Raw genomic sequence first — 20336 nt, 5'->3', positions numbered from 1 at the left:
GTATAGTAGTGCCTCGTCTGAATAGGAAGCAAGGCGCAATGACTCTCCCTAGTTCTGTTGAACGGCCAAATGCTGAACAAGGAGTCCCGCTGAGCAGCTTCAGGGCCATCTTCATAGCAGCACTCCTGATATTGACTCAACTGGTTCAGGTGAGCTACATGGACCATCTATTACTCCCTGAAAGCTTACGCGCGCTGACGAGGTTGCTCAAAATTCTGCAGATAGCACCCTTTGGCGCTGGCGTGGCTGCCGCTTCGAGTATTGGGCGTGAATTCAACGTATCTGACCATCAAAGCGCGTGGATTGCAGCGTCTTACCCGTATGTATTACCTACGAGTTATCCCTGAAAATTGCAGCTGACCTCTACGGATAGCTTGACACAAGGAGCCTTTGTCCTTGCAGGTGGCCGCGTAGGTGCTGTGTATGGTCATAAGCATACGTTTTCTGTAGCCAGTCTTTGGTGGGTCATATGGACTTTGCTCAGCGGCTTTGCACCCAATATTATTGCGTTGAGCTGCTTTCGTGGCCTTGCAGGAATTGGAGGAGCTTTCATGGTGCCAAACGCCATTGCGCTTATTGGTATTACCTTCCCACCAGGAGAGATTCGAAATATAACAATAGGGTTGTTTGGTGCTATGGCCCCCGTCGGCTCAGCGCTTGGGAATTTCCTGGGTGCGCTTTTCGTGCAGCTGACTAAATGGAAATATCTCTTCTTTTGCCTGTAGGAGATGATTCAAATGCCTAGGGAAAACCCAAGATTCTAACGAGGCGTATAGGGCAATTGTCGGAACTATTGTATTCACTGCTGCATGGATCCTCTTACCGGCAGAGGATCAGCCATTAGACCCGGAAGGATCTATTGACTATATCGGAGCTTATCTGGGTATTGGTGGCTTGGTGCTATTCAACTTTGTCTGGAAGTAAGAACATCTGACGACCTTGCTTCGATTGTATAGGTATATATGCTGACCTGTAACTGCAGCCAGGCACCAGTCGTTGGATGGGCTACTCCGTATGAATACGTGTTGTTGATACTAGCAGTACTGCACTTTGCTGGCTTCGCTTTATGGGAAAGAAAATACGCGAAGCAGCCCATTATGCCCATGAATATTTGGGCAGCACCGTCATTCTTCTCCCTGCTCGTGGTGACGCTCTTCTGCTTCATGAGCACGGGTATTTCGATCTGGTACTTCAGCATATGGATGCAGACAGCCCGACACTGGTCGCCATTGTTGACCTCTGCTGGATTTGTGCCGCTCGGTGTAATGGGCGCCGTAGGTTCTGTTGCTGCAGCGTGGCTCATCCCAAGGCTTGCGGCGCAATACATCCTTGCAATTGGTGCAACATGCATGACAGTATCGTGCATCCTCTTTGCAAGTATGCCTGCTGAGCAATTATACTGGGCGCAGGCCTTTCCAGCCATGATCTGTCTTGCGTTCTGTCCAGACTTTGTTTTCACTGCGGCTCAGATCATCACCAGCAACTCTGTTAGACTTGAGCATCAGGGTATCGCGGGCTCACTTATCGGCACGCTGATGACCTACGGGATGTCAACCGGTCTTGGCTTTGCGGGGACTGTGGAAATGAAGGTCAACAATCATGGTGTCGATATTGTCAAGGGTTATCAAGGGGCATTCTATCTCGCTGTAGGATTGGCTGCCGCATCCCTCGTGCTAGATTTAGCATTTGTCAGAATGCCAAAAGATGCACGTGGAGCGTAGGATACGCACGAAAAAAAAAGCTGTCACAGTTCCAGGCAACGCATATACGCCCCCTAAGCTGACTATCATAGCGGGAATTTCATAGCCTTGGTTGAGAATCGTAGCCATAAACGACCATGCGAGAAAATTCAGGAACCGGGTATGAGGCTCCTCATGCACACTTTTACAGTTAATACTACTCGGTTGTAAATGTGATTGAAAGCATCATACCAAATTGTACTTATTCTACGAGATTCATGGCAGCATACTAAATCTCTTGTATCTGAAATATTCTACTGCCAGCTGCTCTGTCCTTGGTGCTGTGCTTCGTATAGTGTAATTGTCAATAACTAACATTCACTAAGCTCGTTACATAAAGCTACAACTAGGGAATAAAACAGCAGTATCCACGGACTGAAGTTTTTGTTTTACTAAGTTTCATTTAAACAAAAGAAAATTCTCGCACCTGGCTAACCATTACTTCTCGATTTAGCCGACGGGCTTTATTTGTTTTGGAACGGCGTAGCTGTTTTCAGGGTACCCATCCATACACGACGGCGTAGTCCTCCAAGTGAATAATAACCTTAATATGAAGAAATACACATTATGTGAACGCTCTTATAGAAGAGTTACAAGACACAAAATCTAAATCTAGAGCTGCTGTGGGACTTGGTTCTCTAAATGTGCCTTTAATACTTGTTAATGCTTCTATTTAGTCTATACAAGTCTATCAAGATATTGCTTCAACAAGTTGCTTCAACAAAGGTTTTGCATTTATGCCCAACAAAGGGACTAGATACCACCTAAGAGAAAGCGTCTTACTGACTATGATGCGGACGTATTGTCCACATACTAGATTGTATACATAGAAACCAAGATCGTTAGACTGGACTTTTCCATTGATCGGTTTGGAGTTTGAGAAGAGGCTCCAACGCCGCCGGCTGGATACGATCCCACAGAGAGCCGGTTCCAGCTGCTCGACTTTTTTTATCCTGCAGCCGAAACCACTCCTCAACGGTACGGATTCGGTTGGGATGAATTTTGTCCAGTATTGCGTAATCGCGCTTGATAACTCCCACGTTTCCCCCAGAATGCTGCCAGGAGGTCCAGAAACCACTAAAGTTTTGTTTAAAGGTCATGGTTGCTGGATCGGAGGCATCAGTACCATAACCTGCCGGTAATTCTTGGCGACCCTTGAAGGGACCCTCTTCCCACCACGTGTCCAAGTCCACATCAATGAATCTGGCCTTCCGACCTGTTACCTTGGTAAAAGCTGTGGCAAATTCCTCGTAGCGAATATGAGACATGGATACTTCAAGGTTCATTCCGTCGGCTTCTTTGTAGTTGTCAAAAAGCCACAGCGCATAGTGTCCACAATCATCCAGCGCGACATGGGGACATGCACCGTCGCCAAGCGGTGCTCTCCATGTAACTATGGCCTCTCCGCCCTCCTCTGTTTCGATAACGGGTGTGATGACGGTGCCTGGTGACAGCATCATGTCGATATAAGGTCCAGTGGTGAAGAGCGCAATCTTCATAGTGTCCTGGGAATTGAATGTTTTGAGACTTGGGCTGTGAGAGAGAATCCAGTCCCCAATCCTTCCCTTGCCATCATAATGGCCGGTACGAAACTCAGGTCGGTATCCAGACTTTTTGTAAACATAGTCCAGGTTGCCGTAGACAAAGAACTTGATGGTTTGAACTTCAAGCGCAATTTCGAATGCTCTGATAGCCCAGAATGTTTCTCCCTTTTCACCAACGTTGAAGCCGTCAATGTTTATAAAAGCACCATCACATTGACTGTAGAGGCTGCGGAGCAGTTTCTCATCGGTAAATGACCCCTTGACCAGTTCCACGCCCGGAAGTGTTGCCAAATGTTTAGCAGGTCCGCTGTCGAGCACTCTTGTGAGGACGCAGCATTGGTATTTGCCATTGCGCGTTAAGCCTTCTATAACCGGCCGGCCCTGCGCACCCGTACCCCCAATGACGAGAATCTTGGTAATGGTCATCCTGCCTGTGTAATTGGAGTTGAAGCCTTCGATTGTCTTGTTGATCGATCAAACTGATGGCTTCGCACTCCTTTAAGTACATGTAGTCTTCTTCATCATTGTGCAGAGATCTTCGCGCTAAGCAATCACCGAGGGTCAAGTCTGCCTCATCTCGAAAATCTCAGGCGCCGTCCTGCAGCATTTGTCATATGTTTTAACCTTTGACCCTCAGCATATGTCATATTTCTTGAGGTCTGAGTGCTAATGTTCACTAGCATATTAATCATATATCTATCTATCATGGAGAATCTCAGCGCCGTCCCGCAGCAGTTGCCATATCCGGTTGCTAACTTGTTCACTAATACATCCCATTAGTCAGATAGATTAGCAACTGCTGCTGTTCACTAATCCATAGTGTCCATGATGTCGGACTTGTCGAGCGTAGGATCCATTCGCTTGGCACTCGCTTGTCCAAGGCAAAGGCCCGAGTCCCGAAAGCTACAGGTGACTAGCTAAGTATTTTCAAGATGTTTTAGCTTAAGTCTCGACGCTACACAATCGCTCAGATGCAGTAGCTCAAGAGTTCTATATGTCAGAGTGCGGTAATTGTCCTAGCTTTGTAGCCTATGGTGGAGTTTCCGTGGCTTGAGTGAACAGATGATTTAGGCTGGTAACCTAAGTCTCACAGGTCGACTAGCAGATAGTTGTGACATCCGCCGTATGGTAACGAAAATAGGGCAAAATATCAAAATAACAAGTCAATCGCAATCGTTGCAGCTATCTTGCCTGGTTCAGCTACTTATAAGAGATTAGCCTGCTATGTAACTCAGATTGTACAGTTGGTCTATAGCATCTCTATAGTCATTATATGCTAACTACGAAGTATCCTTCTTCAGTGCCAGCTGCTGCTCGATTAATCCTCCAAGCGTCTCCCGTAATGGCCGCCCACTTCATACCAAGTGCCTGATTGTCAACCCCAACTGGTGCCGGCCCGGCTTCTTCTATTCTAATGCCTAGCTCCGGATAATTACTTTGTAACAATGCAGCAATATCCTTCCAAGATATTGGTGCGCCCGAGGCAATAAGCTCGACTCCATTTGGTATGTCTAGCTTTGCTGCCCCAGTACATGAATCAGCAATATCTCGGGCATCAACAATTACCGCTGGGAAGAGGGATGTTTTTGATTGCAAAGACTTCCAAAACCATGCATTTATGCCACTAATATCACTGGCTGTCTTCCGGATTCAGCTTGGGCCAAATACATAAGTTGGATGAATGGTGGCTAGTATAAAGGCTGGCTTTTGCTCTTTGTGGGTAAAGAAGAATCGCCCAATGCCTTACTGATGTAATGCAAATTGATGCATATCCTTGAAGTGGCAAGAGTCTGTATTACAAGTTATGCATTTTGTCGCTGCTACCCATAAGACATCTCTACTTAGTTCATGATAGTACAACTATTATCCGGAACTCAATACATCACGTCTTCAAGTACTATAATATGCCAGGCCTTTGTCATGGACAGCATTCTATGAAACGTTCCCTATCCAACTAGGCTAGTGCGGGCTTCAAATCATTCCAAGCGCACCCAGCCTCCGACAAAGCCGTCAGTTCGTCAGTTATCCATGTGACGAGCGACTGACTTAGCCCCAATTCGAGAAGATAGATAACAGTCGTGATCCTCTTTTCCCATTTGTAATAACAAAAGCGGGTATACATGGGTGTCATATTCATTCTTAGTAGCTTAATTTACATATTGTATGACATTGTAGTTCCGTCATTGGTCATCGGATATGTGTATAGTTCCAAAGCTAGGTGTATTTGATCGATGAAAGCTGGAAAGTTCCGAATCTGTTAATTTTTCTGAGGGGCTAGCCAGGGTTGAAAGGGGAATATTAATTAGAAATACAAGTCGCACAATTATGTCACAAGTGCCGCACATAGATCATGCCTGGTATAGCGCTTGAATTTTCGTTTCTGCAAACCATGTGATTATTCTTAAGCATGTATATTGGGCCGCCTAAATTGGGGCGAAATGGCTCTGGATATCTAAGCGTCTTGGCAATATGCTACTTGAGGTCGATACAGGCCAATTCCCTGTCACAGCACGGTCAGAACATTATACTACGTACGACATACTATATGGAGAGTGTCGATCTTTTGTAATAGAAACTAATTATTTACGCTTCAGCTTACTAGCTTCTCAGTAATCTCATTTACAGTATAATGGCTTACAAAGCTGAATTCAATATACATCATTGAGAGCACATAAGAAACACAATTAACACATTATATATTAACAGCATTAGCAGAGGATCTTGTATAGACAATGCAAATTGATCGTATCACTCTGCTTTCATTCCTATGCCCGTATCGCACCATGAAGAGTTTATTACTTCTCCCGCTTCTTGGATGGTTATTCCTGGCCTCAATTATAGAAGCACACAAATCTATTATTGAACCGACTCAGGTCAACCTTACTTCACGGGTTTCTCACATGGTTGGCTTAGTGAAGCAAGCTATTCTCCCCTCTGATGAGTTGCTAGCGGCAATTAGTAGCTTAAACACTTCTATATCATCTGGCATATCTCTCAAGACTTTAAAAAGCCTGCAGAATGAATGGATCACTACTTTTGATTGGGAAAAGGAACAGGCTGCTATTAATAAGTATTGCTATCTTATTGTAAAGTATTGAAATGAAGCTAAATAAAAGTAGGTACAATCAATATTTCGTTAAGCTTGAAGGATTAAGTATTCACTTTATCCATGAAAAGTCTACGAAGCCTCATGCTATTCCAGTGATACTTATCCATGGATGGCCAGGGTCCATTTTAGAGATGCTGCCTGTTGTTGATATACTCATGGAAAAGTCAAATGATATACCATTTGATGTAATTGTGCCTTCGCTTCCAGGGTTTGGGCTATCTTCACAAGCGCCTCTTAACTGGACAGTGGCCGATACTGCCCGGACACTCAACACGCTCATGACTCAGATTCTCGGTTATGACAGATATTCAGTTCATGGTACGGATTGGGGGGCGGCGGTGTCTTATGAGCTCTATAGCCAGTTCAATTCGACTGTTCGAGCTTTGCATCTAAACTTCTTACCATTTTTCCCTTGGAGTGCCGACGAGCTCGCTGCTGCGAACATTACGCTTTCGCCGATTGAAGCACTTCAAGAACAAAGAAGTGTTGATTTCATAAATAAAGGTTTTGGATATTTTCTTGATCAAACGACCAAAGTAAGCGGTTTTCTCTCTTGATACATTTCGAAATAAACACTAAATTTTTTATAGCCTAATACGCTTGGCTTAGCCTTGCAAGATAACCCCATAGGTCAGCTAGCTTGGCTTGCCGAGAAATTCATATTGTGTGAGTTGGTTCAAAAATGGCTTGCGTCGCATCCCGAACTGAACTAATTAGAATTGCGATGCAGGGTCAGATCCAAGGCGTGGTACAGGCCCTTCAGTCCTTACGAATAATGAAATTCTTAAACATATATCATTCTATTTTCTCACAGGATCATTTACTTCATCCATTTACATCTATGCTCAGAACCCTACAGCGTTTCGTACTGAGTTCACACGAGCCAAGACTGACGCTCCTCTCTTATACACATCATTCAACTATAACAATGCTTTCTGGCCAATGGCACTGATTGAAAAAGTTGGAAACTTGGTTTATTATAAATGTAAGCATATGAAGCCTTGATGATTACCGAAAGCTTATCTAATACATGTGAAGACGAAGATTTTGGTGGTCACTTCCCTAGCCTTGACAATCCATTCGCTATAGCTACAGGTATTCAACGTATAGCAGATTTTTATAAATAAGTTTAGAAATACTTTGTTTACTAGTTAGATAAAATATACTTGGTTATATTACTCAAGCTAATATTATAATAAACAAAGTTTCTCTGGTAATCATAAGTAAACTATTCTTGAGTGAAAACCGGTAGTTCCGGTTCATGTGAACAGTTGGTTGGTCTTAGTACACGAGCAACCTTGTGACTAGCTAGTAGATATAGCAGCTGAATCCAATCGTATTGCTATGATAATAACTAGGTTTCTAAGTAATTATAAATGAGTGACATGAAGCGAACTTATATAGCCCAGGTAACTGAGTTAGATCGATAATAATTATATCGATTCGTCTGTGGATCGATGTCAGGTTATTGACCCTACGGACTGAGAAGTTAATTCTCGATCCTTCTGGGAGTTGGGCCGTGACAAGTTAGCATATTTGTCATTTAGAATAAGCAAAACGCCATCAGCCGACAGAAAACCCCCATCATGACAAATAGTTATTATAAATCCAAGGAACGTGATGTAATATTCCGAGCCCTTAACTCTAATTGTGGGTTAACATCCAATACTCAGTAAATTTCTCAATATTTGGTCCGGTGCGTAAAGATGAATGGTACCACTTAAGCACAATTGAACGGTATAAGTCTACCTATATTAACTCCTTCTATCCGTAGTAGTTTCCATCTCTATCTTGATTTGTCTCTTCAATTCAATGACTCCCATATTGTCTAAAATGAAGCCTTCCATACTCATTTTCGGCGCTGGAGGTAACTTCGGACCCTTTGTTCTCAGTGAGCTCGTGAAAAACAAAGCGAAATTTTCTCGTATTGCAATACTATGCATAGAGGAGAGAAAAGAACATTTTTCCCCTTGGTTGGAGAAAGGGGTGGAGGTCATTATTGGTTCAATGACTGATTCAGCTTCTTACCGAGGTGAGTTTTGCTGCGTTCCTCATACTTGCAGCAAGTGCAACATCTGACAATAATAAGGGTTTACTGTGGCTATCTCCCTAGTGGGGAATCTAGTTCTACGTCTGCAGCCACAGATGGTCGATGCTGCTATTGAAGCTGGTGTGAAGCATTTCTATCCATCCGAATTTGGGAACGACATTGACCAGCCGGAGTTTGTTAACGCCCGCTATTATGTGGACAAAATGCTTACACGAAAACACTTACGGGCAAAGGCCAAGGATTACCCTGATTTCTCGTACACAATGGTACATATCGGGCTTTTCGCTGAATCATTTGCTCTGGGTGATGAGTTTGGCGTGGACCGAGCTGCCAAGACCTTTACCTGGTTTGGCAATCCCGAAATGGAGGCATCTTTCTCATCTATGGCAGAGTAGGTTCTGCGTTATTCATCCCGACTACTAATTAAACCAATTTCTTAACTCCTGAATGGTGTAGCACTGCAAGATACACCGTTGAATCAATCCTCCTTCCCATGGGCCCTTCTCAGCAAGAGCGGAAATTGAATGTACCGAATGGCAACTTCAAAATCCGAGATGCGATAACTACCTTAGGAGATGCCCAAGGAATTACATACCGGTGTAATTATCGAGATCCGCAAGAAACGCTAGATATCGAAGAACGTTATCGGAAATTGGGAGATATAGGGCTCGAATTACTGTCTAATGTACGGTGGATTATAGGCCAGCCTCAGTCAGCTGTCCCGGAGCCTTGGGATTTAGAGAAATTTGATTTCAAACCCCTTGGATTAAAGGCTATGTTCCTAGCAACCCTAGGTACTAGGGCTATGAGAAGCAGTAGTCTGAAGTAAGCTCGAATCCAGCACGCGTTAGTTAACAACTCTGAGTTTTGGCATATATCCACTTTCGGCTATGATAGTAATCATTATTGGAAGTATTAGTGTCTCTGGGATAGAAGATAATTATTACTTGCCCTTTTTCTCGAACAAAGTGCTATAACAAAACCCATACAATAGCCTATCCATTAGCATGTAAAACACTTGTCGAGAAAGAGTATTTATGACTTCAAAATATACATCATTCCTATTGTCCCTAATAAAGGCGCTTTGCAAATGGTCATAATCATCGTTGCGCGACCCACCATCTTCTAAAAGGCAATTTCCTATGAAGGATTCTATTGTCTCAAGATTTAGCCCAAAGGGAACAATCTCGGCCTCTGCCCAGTCGATAACACCAATAGGTGTGAAGAAGTCTCGTCAACCATAATATTAAACGATGAAAAGTCTTGATGGAGAAGCACTATCGGCAAGGAGAAAATTGTGTTCCATGGAGCCAATACATGTTTTGATAATGGGTTGAAAGCGACTGGGTAGAGCGGCTTGCAACATTGTGAGCTCCTTGGTGTATTTCTTCTGTAGCTGGCCTCGATAGTCTGGGTCCACTGGCTGAGGGGCATTCCATGAAAGCGCAAAAAACCTATTGCGCTTAGCGTGACTTGGACTAAAGATCTGGACGTTGAGACCATGACTTACTTGGCGACATCTACAATGAAGTTTTCACGGTGATTCAAGGTTTTTTGCGAGTTTTCGGGAAATTCGTTGAGTTGACCAGGATAATTCGAGGTGAGTGATACCGTTCATGCGATCCATTACGTAGACGTAAAGAGGCTCTTTGTCGCTAGTCTCATCTCCCATCTTGCCCTTGAAGGACACATTAGGAGCCAATTGTCCATAGAAATTTTGTGGCTAGCAGACAAGTCTGGTCTTTGAGTTGAAGTGGCTTGAGTCGGAACTGCACAACGTGTTCCTTAATCGAGACCAGCATAGACAGAGTAGCTGCAGCAACCCTGCTGTTGCACTGGCATAGCCTTGCCTCCAGTCAACTCAATTGTTCGTGCATCGCATTCAAGCGTGTAAGAGATGTTTCGGTAAAGAAAGTAGCAATGGCATCGTCAAGCGAGTATTATTTGTGGGTAGAAGCAGTGGTAGTATCATTGGGAGAGTGTTTCGGTCGGTAGTCCTCATTTTCAAATAGCTTGTTTGACTGATGCAACGTCTCGCTTGAAGTATTTGTACTTTATTTACTACAGCTTTTTATTTCTCCATTGTGCCTTCAAAGCGAAAGTCCACTCCTTATAAAACATAAAAGTCCATAAAGAAAAAAGACAAAGGAGTAAGGCTGCAATAGCTATAAGGCAAATAATACTAAACCATCGACATACAAGCCAAAACACCGTCCATTGATGGTCTACGTATAGCTGCTCAACTGCCATTTCAAGTTGCATAGCACTAAGCAGTACCGACAAGATACCAAATACAACGAGAATAGGCCCAAAGATACGAGCAAAATATGCCCCATACTGACTGTTGATACGGTGGAAATGTTGCTTTTTGAGGAAAAACTTAATGTAGAAGTTTAGGCGAGACAATCGGATTTCTCCATATTTGTAACGCTCGCAGACTTCATTATCGGGTATCCGGCCAAACGTTTTAGAGAAATCGCAAAACTGTTCCCATGTTATTCCCTTTGGAACCAGTTGCAACTCTTCATCTGTGGCAATTCGATAATCAGACTCGTGGCGGATAAGGTAAAAATAAGTCCGCAAGTATCCCAAAGCAACTTTGTATATTAGCTCGCGTTCTATTCCTAGCGGCGATGTGCGAGGCAAGAGATATGTTTCCCAAAATTGATAGGATAGAAGATACTGGGGAAGCGGTTTTAAGAATATACGGTTGTAGTACCATACCCCATGCAGTCGAGCTTCCTCAGTAATTACAATATCTCGGCCTTTGACTTTTTGGCGATGCAGAGCCGAAATGTTGCTGCTATCTTGCGTTGACATGATCCATAATCTAGGGGCTAATATGGCGAGGTCCCCGAGATCGAACTCTTGACGAAGAAATTGACGCACTGCTGCATCGTTCTGCTCCAGTCTAGGATGACCGGGTAGACGTTTTGATCCCGGGGCAGAGTTTAGAACATCCCATTCCTTGTTAAGCTCGTGTCGACTTTCGAATGGTGGCTGAGCCATCTTTATCTCCATGACTAAAGCCCACTTGCGGAACTCTGTACAAGCCTTCCTGGTCAGACGCTGGGAGATTTTGACATATTTAAGGATTCCATGTAAACTGCTGCGACAATAGACATGGAGGGGTATGAATCGATCATGTGATCTGGATCGCTGTATCGGTCACTACGTGTAGCCTTGCAGAAATGCACCTCTGCTTATAATCATGTTATCGGAGTAGTTCTTTTTTATGCATGGATGTGCCGTATCAACTTCATGATGCCCGACGAAGTTGGGTTTACCTCCAACATTCTAATTCTACTATGAATTTTGAACCTCTTGCTATTCTTGCATTGGACGTCTCAGTCAAGCAATAAGCAGTTGCGAGCCCATATGGCTAACCATAGTAAAATATTAAGCTACAACGTGTACCGCTATCCATTGCGGCTGCTGCTGCTTCACAAGGAGATGTTGATAATGGAATTCTCAGTGGTGTCTGTTTTAGATATCTGTCTAGATGATTAAAAAGCAGGCTGAGTATTACTCTAGAAGGGCGAAGATCAATTGCCTGTGGAGACGCGGTTAAAGGTGTGGTTTATCACAGGCAGTATCATCCATTATGAAACCTCGAAGCCTCTGAACTTTCTTTCCACATTTATGCATCATGTGCCCTGGCTGAAGGTTTTCCTAGAAGGGAACTGGCCGGCCATTCATATGGATTTATGACGGCAATAATACGGGGCGCTGAACTTAGGCGGAGGATCGCCGTTAGCGTTGGCGCAGATACGGAAAAGCGTAATGGCTGTGCCTGTCTAAGCCCGTTTTGCGCTATTTCATGTCCTCTTCTTGCTGCCTGCAGGTATCTCTCCAGGTTCTTGTATAAGTCTAGGCCGGGGGCGAGGCTCATATCGATCGACTGTGTTGGGCGCAGATGCAGCTACGAAACGGCGATTAAAGCCCTCATTCATGTACGCAGCAACCAATGCCTCAATTCTGCACCTCCATTTCAAGTGGCGGTCAAATGACCAGCCGTGCTCATCGCAGGAACAGCTCGCCTAAAGCTGAGTGCCGAATCTGCCCACGCCAAGCGTTAGGTTGTGCGGCTGAGAAGCGCTATCCGGCAGTTAGTCGAAATCTGGCTTGCCCCTTGGATAACTGCGTCTTGAGACCTCGCCTCACTGCCAAGTGTCTAGTTACTGCTTGTAGTATACGCCGAAGTACAATATCTGCTTAGTACATGTATGTGCGGGAAAGCTTCTAGAACGCCTGGTGCTGCGCCACCACCGCTTAGAGAGTCGCATTATACCATGCCGTCTACGGTCGACCGAGGAGATGCTGGAGCTAACAGCCCTGCATTATAGGCCAATGATTGCAAGGCGCAAATGCGAGGCAATGTCAATCTGGGCTCTCTATTGGGCTTATTTACGCTTCTAACTATCTCTGTCTTGGCATGGTAGATATTTGGTATAAATTGGCGCGTGATTGTGTTTGCTATACGGAACTTTACATGTGCTCAGAAGCCAGTTTCAGCCACCGATTTATAGCAAACGACCCAGTCACCAATACAATTGCATTTGTGTGCCTACTTATACATACATACATATATATACGTGTCTCGTTTGCCTTTTTTAGTCTCGTACCTCTCCCCTACTACGTTATTTATTTTGCTTCATCTTTCCATCAATTCTACTCCTCCACTAGCATTCTTGTGGGCGAGAAGCCAATCTTTCCATCACCACACCATCAAACAAACCTTCCATCATGTCGTACAAGATTTCTGCTCCGGACGAATACCTCGCCATCACCGGCATGGGTATTCGTACCGTGAGAATCACAAAAGCTGCCTGGGTATGGCCCTTCCAGCGATATACCCGCTTCAGCGTCCAGCCGCACGACTATGCCATGGACCTCCAGGCAATGACAAAGGAGAAGCTCCAATTCTCTCTCCCTGTCGTCTTCACAGTTGGACCAGATGTAAACCACCGAGGAGCGAATATCAAGGGGCGCACCGCGGCAGACGTGGCTTCGCATGACGGCGAAGAGAACGATGAGGACGGCAGCCGAGAAGACTCAGGAGATGCCCTTGTCAAGTATGCTATGCTGTTGGCTCACTCGAAAAATGGCAATTCTGATGTCGCGGATCGAAACCATGTGGAAAACATCGTCAAGGGCATCATTGAGGGCGAGACTCGTGTGCTCGTATCCGGCATGACCATGGAAGAAATCTTCACCGAGCGTGAGGTCTTCAAGCGACGCATCTTCCGCAACATCCAAAGCGAACTCCAGCAGTTCGGTCTCAAGATTTACAACTCCAACGTCAAGGAGCTCAAGGATGCGCCAAACTCCATCTACTTCGAGTCGCTGTCACGCAAAGCCCATGAAGGTGCCACCAACCAAGCCCGTATCGACGTTGCCGAGGCTCAGCTCCGCGGTAACGTTGGTGAAGCCCAGAAAAAGGGCTTACAGGATCGTGAGATTGCAAAGATCAATGCCGAAACAGCGGTCCAGAAGACGGAGCGAGATATCGAGCGAGCTCAGGCCGAGGCTCAGTTACACACCCGCCAGGCCGCCCTTACTCGTGACGTTGATATCGCTCGGGTCACCGCTCAGCGCACTCTTGAATCCAAGGATGAAGATCTCAAGAGAGAGGTCCAGCTCAAGCGCGCCGCTGCCGAGATGGAACGTCTTCGTGCTCAGGATGTCGTCAAGGCAACCATTGTTCGCGAGTCCAAGCAGCAAGCTGCCGATGCCGCTGCATATGAAACCGCCGCTCGAGCCAAGGCTGAGAAGGAAGCCAGCGAGCAAGCCACAGATGCCGCTGCCTACCAGATCGCCGCCCAGGCCAAGGCTAATCAGGAGGCCAGCCAGAGAGTTGTAGATACCGACGCGTACAAGACTCGGGCCAAGGCAGAGGCTGACATGGACGCCAGCAAGAAGAAAGCAGAAGCAGAGGCATTCAAGACCCGTGTCGCTGCAGAAGCAAACCAAGAGGCTAGCCAGAGAGTCGCAGACGCCGAAGCTTACAAGATTTGTGCTGAGGCAGAGGCCGACCTTGTCCGTCAACTCAAAGCAGCTGAAGGTATGAGCGCCATGGCTGAAGCATATGGCAAGCTCTCAGTCGCTTTCGGCGGGCCGGCTGGTCTTCTCCAGTACATGATGATCAAGGATGGCACTCTGGTTGAATTGGCCAACGCCAATGCCAGTGCCATTAAAGGATTGGAGCCCAAGATTAGCGTCTGGAACACTGGCAACCAAGGTAATGGCTCAGATGCCACTGACACTATGCGCAATGTCTACCAGATGCTTCCACCTTTGATGACCACTATTAACGAGCAAACTGGGATCACTCTGCCCGAGTGGCAGTTTGGACGACTCAACGCTGCTCAGAATGCTATGACGGAGACCAAGGTGAATGGAGATGGAAAGAAGAAATAAACACAATCGCTTGAGATGTTTCATTTGTTTGCTTGCTTTTTGGCCTTTTTTCCCCTTTGTTTGTTGTTTACCGATGTACGCTAGAGATTGTTTTCTTTCAACGGGGTGTTTGGAGTAGCTTTGTGAATGGTTCTTGTATGGGTGGGATCAGAAACTGATACTCCGCGTTGGTCTTGGTTCATATATTCTTCTTTATTAGCTATTTGTATTCTGTTATCTATTGCTAGAAATTATAAGGTTTTAATTCAACTTATCCATGACTGCCAAAAGTGAATATTGTTCAGTGTAAGAAACTATTTGCTTTGGGTTCGCCTGAAACTGAGAGCATCCGCTGCTAGCTCGCGCCCACTCTCACAAGAAGTCCTGTTTTTGTAATCCATTTTCTTGAATACATGAATTATATCGCCTTCTTTTCTCAGAGACGTTCATGTTCGGATCGAGCTTTTGTATAGCGGTGAAATATTGCCGTAGCAATTGCACGCCGGTTTTTCTGCATCATGATAAAACACTGATACTTTTTCGTCAAATCTTAATCGCAGACATTCGCAGGGTATAGACGACAGAGTGGAATGTCGTATGATTTCCTGCCGTGCTCGGGTCAATCCGGTCTGTCCTTTATTGCCTTGTATGCGGAGATGGATGACGCCTTCGCTTTGCGTAATCGCAGCCGATAATTGGAATATCATGTTTTGTCCTTTGCTAGGTCGTAGCCTTCATTGTCCTGACACAGCCGTCCTTGCAAAGGCTCAAAATATCTGATCGTAGCTAAATTGGCATATTCCGCACGCCATGTACCTTGATACCTGCAGTGTAATTCGTTGGCTCCTGGGCGGGACAGGCGCATCGCTCTTTTAGCTTGTTCAATTTCTCGTCCAATATGGCGACTTAGCCCAGAACATGAGACAAATCATTGGGTACATGTTATTCGTGGTTCAAGACGGAGCAAGAGTGTTCTGTATGTTAGTAATGTATGAGAGACAATGCTCCTACAGTGTTCAGACGATTCAAACACAGCATGAGTAAGAAGATTACCATCAAATGGCCATGTCGAAAGGGTCAAATACTTGCGTGTAAGCGGCATGGGATGCCATTCGATAAGCTCCACAGTATAACGGCATCTGACATGCATACATACCCGCAGATATTAATTGTCCGCCCGTATTAGTGAGACGGCAGCTATCAAAGGCCTGTTTTTGTACATTGTACGTTTAGGTAGCTTGAGAAATCCTTTGATTCCAGAGACTGCTAATCTTGGTATGGCAAATTGCAGTCGATGGATATAGAGCAACATGGGCGCCCTATTCGCGTCGACTAAAATCGTCATGCTCCAGAAGGGCTAGATAGCTTGTGAAAAAGAAGACGACTTTTTTTTATAAGTAAGAATCTCGATAGCTCGGATACCGCGGGATGCAGGGTCTTGAATATGACAAGATTGACGATGCATTATGCTTAGAAGTGTCGATGGAGCTCATGTAGGTACCCACGCAAGCTACTGCAGAACCGGGGTATTTACATCAAGGAATCTTGAAAGGATTGACTTCGTAATAGCCATGATTTAACATGCCCTGTCAAATGCATATATATCGAAATCAATATTGTACTATAACGACTTGAGCTTCTAAGAAAACACTCGTTGCTGAAATAATCCTTAAACATGATATGCATAATATATAACTTCCAATTTCTCTTCTAAGCAATAACCATGTAAAGGGTAAGTATTTTCTTTTTTCAACAGCTTATAAGTTACTTGTTATAAAGACTTATAGTCAGACTTTCAATCATGGGATGTCATATAACTGATACAAGTCCAGCCCATGTGTCAAGAGGACTGGCGGTGTTGAGCTGCTTCAGATGCGTCTGACAGGCACAGGCATCTCTGCAGGCTGCCCCTCCAAGTCCGATAAATCGCCGAATCAGCGCAATCTACCCCTCCAATCAAGTCTGACTCATAGAGAATCAGAGTCGCATCCGCCGCCTGGCGCGCAGGGAAGATTGTTAATCCGTCGTCAGTCTCACGTAAGCGATCCCTCAGCGCCTGGTTGCAGATTTTCTGCGACTTTTGCGTGCTGCAAGACAGTGGGCGCTCCGGGGTCTACAGAGTACTTATGCCTTGTACCGCCCTGCGGCAGCGCCGAAAGCCACTAAAGCCATTGATAAGCCGAAAAAAGTCCAGTCAAGGCACTAATTATCACCACCTTCAACTCATATCGGATTGAATCGCAGCCCCTCGAACTTCGAACCTCGATATCGCATTACACGGCACCAAAGACACTGCGAGGCCCTTTTGCGATTGAAACAACCAGAACACCACCATGGCGGCCGCAGACGCATCCGAGAAGCTCGCGCTCATCAGCGAGAACCTGACCGAGATCCTCAACCCGGAGATTATCGAGAAAATCCTGGCCGAGGGTCGGCATCCCAAGATCTACTGGGGTACGTTGGCGAGATGAAGACGATGGATATGGCTTCGTCTACAGAACCTCTGCACAAAAGAGCAAAACACTAACAATACAACGTCCAGGCACCGCCACAACCGGCCGCCCTCACTGCGGCTACTTTGTCCCCGCCATCAAAATCGCCCAGTACCTGGCCGCCGGCTGCCATGTCACGATCCTGCTCGCCGACATCCACGGCTTCCTCGACAACCTGAAAGCCCCCATCGAGCTGGTCGAGCTGCGCGTCGAGTACTACCGCTTCGTCATCACCGCCATCTTCAAGGCCGTCGGCGTGTCCACCGAGAAGCTCAAGTTTGTCCAGGGCAGCTCGTACCAGAAGAGCCCAGAATACATCATGGACGTCTACAAGCTGTCGTCGGTCATTTCCGAGCACGACGCCAAGAGGGCCGGCGCCGAGGTTGTTAAGCAGACCGACAATGCGCCGCTGTCGGGCCTGCTCTACCCGATTCTGCAGGTCCTGGACGAGCAGTACCTGGACGTCGATGCCCAGTTTGGAGGTCTTGACCAGCGTAAACTCTTCATTGCTGCCAAGGAGTGGCTGCCCAAGCTCGGCTACAAGGAGGTAACAAGAACCCCGAATCGCCAATTCTGTGTCGTTATATCACCACTTGACTAACACACGTTCTAGCGTGCGCATCTGATGAACCCCATGGTACCTGGCCTCAAGGGCTCCAAGATGAGCTCCAGTGACGAAGGTAGGAGCCATTCTCCTCCACGCCAAAGATTCATCCAAAGGATTTGGCCGCTGACTCGTATATAGAAAGCAAAATCGATCTGCTGGACTCCCCAGACGCCGTCTCCAAGAAGATCCGCAAGGCTGTTGCCACCCCCAAGGTTGTCGAGGAAAACGGTGTCTTGGCCTTTGTCGAATACGTCCTTCTGCCCGTAGCAGCCCTGAAGGGAGAGCGAAAGCTTGTCGTTGAGCGCGAGAGAGACGGCCTGGAGCCCTTGGTTTACACAACCATTCAGCAGATGCACGAAGACTACAGAAACGATGTGGTATGTTTTCCCTCCTGATACTGGCATATTCCCTTCTCCTATGACGCTCAAATGCTTACCAATGTTGTCCAGCTCTCACCCCAACTGCTCAAGGCAGCCGTCACAAAATCATTAAACGAGCTCCTGGCCCCCATCCACGCAGAGTTCACAGCATCAAAAGAGTGGCAGGAGATTGCCATCAAGGCCTACCCTCCTCCCGCCAAGAAGGAGAAGAAGGTCAAGGACAAGGGCTCTCGCCACCCCGGAAAGGCAGCAGAGAACATTAATGTGAAGGACCTGAAAGAGGCAGTCAGCGAGGTTTAAAAGAAAATAACGAAAGGAAACGACAATATGAATGTAAATATGGGATGTTTGGCATTGCAACAAAAAGATATGGAGGGAGAGAGCGGGAGCTTTGACGGCGCCCGCATTACGGCATAGAGGAGCAGGGCGCAAGAAAATATTCTAGAATACTACCCGATATATACGGAGTACATGCAGTTACGAATACATGAGCCTGGATACCTGTCATTGATTCTCCTAGCACTAAGTCGTCGTGTCTATGCCCCAGTTGAGCAGGCAAAGCCGCCTTTTTTCCCGGATTCGATTTCGTCCTAAAGTATCCGACAAACGACACGTTTCTTCCCAAACTCAGTCCCTTCCGATACGACGACGCCTGTGCCCATCTCCTGAAGAGTATCCAGCTGGCCCTGACACACCTCCCCCGCCTGAATACATTTGGAATACTTCTTGGAGCAGTCCTCGATCTTCCCATATAAGCACTCTTGCATATCCTCTTTGCACTTTTCGCCTTTGCGGACGCACTTGCCCAGCTTGTCGTTGCAATGAACGTCCCAATAGTGTTGGGCTGCTGCACATACGGCGACGCAGGTCCAGCATTTGGGGGAGGCGACGGAGCACCACGCAGGGCAGGTTTTGTTGCAGTATTTCTAAGTGAGTTTGTAAGCCACGGCAGCTCTAGAGATGGAAGAGATAGAAGAGATGAGCATACTTTGATAGTCTTTTTATCACATGGGATCAAGCGAGACATGTCCGTCACTGTATTGTTGGTCGGGTTCATATCTGCTGTGCTTGAATCGGGCGCCGGTAAAGCAGCTGCAAGGCCGATTTGAACGGCAGCGAGAAAGTACGTCAGACGCATCGCTATGTATTATTTCAGCCAACAACTGAAGTCTATTGGTGAAATCTACTTATTGGATGCTCAGGAGCGGTAAGAACCAGGATCAGAGAAAATAGCTGAGAGTCGAGGCAGGATATATGCATATATATAGGTACCTAGTAGCCATATTTTGTCTGTGGATAGATGGACGCGTATTCATACAACCTCAAACTCAATTTCTCTTGGAAGAAAAGCAAACGTCCGCATAGTATAAATGAAGTACTATTAGCTTTGGGTTTCTCGGCGAGGCGTATGAAGCGCCGCTGAACACATGAGCCAACTGTGGATCTTGCGTTATAAAACAAAATACAACAAGAAAATTACAGTTTACAAAAGAAAATTCTATTTCAGACGAGGCGAGGATTTTAAGGGACATGACAATTGTTAACGTGGCCCTCGCTGGAGACATAGGCCAGGAGGCCATACGTACGTAATACTAGTACCGTGTTACCGCGCAAAACTCTGCTTTGAGTATACGGTGGTGTACCTTTCTCAATCTAATATATTGTTCTACTGTGAGACGAGCAAGGTCAAATACCTGGAATGCTAGTTTTGTACCCGTGGATAGGCTGTGTGCATCGCGATGTTTTTTGGAGTAGCTTGCGAGGCAAAACCTAGTCCTGCTAGGATCCTAAGAACAAACTGTGCTTTTTTTACTAAGCAAAAGATGAATGAATCTGTGCCCATGTGAGGCTAAAAGGGGTACCTCACCCTATACTCAAAATCGAGTTTTACAAGGCAATATCCAGACGTGGTACAGTGTGCACAAACGAGAGAATGCGAGACTGGCTTGCTTATTCGGAGGCTATTCTCTTCTTATACTGAGGTATTTTTACTACAATTCTCTTGGAATGTCTCAG

At 46.0% G+C, this 20336-nt stretch overlaps 6 protein-coding genes across 6 annotated transcripts; 4 read left to right on the top strand and 2 right to left on the bottom strand.

Annotated features, from left to right (window-relative positions):
* Positions 1-38: 38 nt before the first annotated feature.
* Positions 39-1721, top strand: TGAM01_v209235 (hypothetical protein; the record flags this gene model as incomplete). The annotated part of the gene is made up of 5 exons (XM_018809482.1): positions 39-149; positions 222-319; positions 374-721; positions 777-920; positions 983-1721. The coding sequence occupies 5 exons, from the start codon at positions 39-41 to the stop codon at positions 1719-1721; spliced, it is 1440 nt and encodes a 479-aa protein (XP_018657266.1).
* Positions 1722-2581: 860 nt separating this feature from the next.
* TGAM01_v209234 (NmrA-like family protein) lies at positions 2582-3709 on the bottom strand (the record flags this gene model as incomplete). Its single annotated transcript, XM_018809483.1, has 1 exon — positions 2582-3709. One exon carries the CDS (start codon positions 3707-3709, stop codon positions 2582-2584), a length of 1128 nt encoding a protein of 375 aa, XP_018657267.1.
* A 4495-nt stretch (positions 3710-8204) lies between these two features.
* Positions 8205-8837, top strand: TGAM01_v209233 (isoflavone reductase; the record flags this gene model as incomplete). Its single annotated transcript, XM_024550514.1, has 2 exons — positions 8205-8424; positions 8482-8837. The coding sequence occupies 2 exons, from the start codon at positions 8205-8207 to the stop codon at positions 8835-8837; spliced, it is 576 nt and encodes a 191-aa protein (XP_024404759.1).
* Positions 8838-9688: 851 nt separating this feature from the next.
* TGAM01_v209232 (hypothetical protein) lies at positions 9689-11451 on the bottom strand (the record flags this gene model as incomplete). The annotated part of the gene is made up of 4 exons (XM_018809485.1): positions 9689-9896; positions 9953-9962; positions 10054-10120; positions 10642-11451. The coding sequence occupies 4 exons, from the start codon at positions 11449-11451 to the stop codon at positions 9689-9691; spliced, it is 1095 nt and encodes a 364-aa protein (XP_018657269.1).
* A 1737-nt stretch (positions 11452-13188) lies between these two features.
* On the top strand, positions 13189-14862 carry TGAM01_v209231 (flotillin; the record flags this gene model as incomplete). Its single annotated transcript, XM_018809486.1, has 1 exon — positions 13189-14862. One exon carries the CDS (start codon positions 13189-13191, stop codon positions 14860-14862), a length of 1674 nt encoding a protein of 557 aa, XP_018657270.1.
* Positions 14863-17174: 2312 nt separating this feature from the next.
* TGAM01_v209230 (tRNA synthetase class I) lies at positions 17175-18620 on the top strand (the record flags this gene model as incomplete). The annotated part of the gene is made up of 5 exons (XM_018809487.1): positions 17175-17295; positions 17384-17880; positions 17947-18013; positions 18079-18317; positions 18390-18620. The coding sequence occupies 5 exons, from the start codon at positions 17175-17177 to the stop codon at positions 18618-18620; spliced, it is 1155 nt and encodes a 384-aa protein (XP_018657271.1).
* Positions 18621-20336: the final 1716 nt, after the last annotated feature.

The sequence above is a fragment of the Trichoderma gamsii genome (assembly GCF_001481775.2).
Source record: "Trichoderma gamsii strain T6085 chromosome Unknown Scaffold_43.2, whole genome shotgun sequence".
NCBI lineage: Eukaryota > Fungi > Ascomycota > Sordariomycetes > Hypocreales > Hypocreaceae > Trichoderma > Trichoderma gamsii.
The sequence above is the reverse complement of the archived record's forward strand: the minus strand, read 5'-3'. Positions and strand labels throughout refer to the sequence as shown.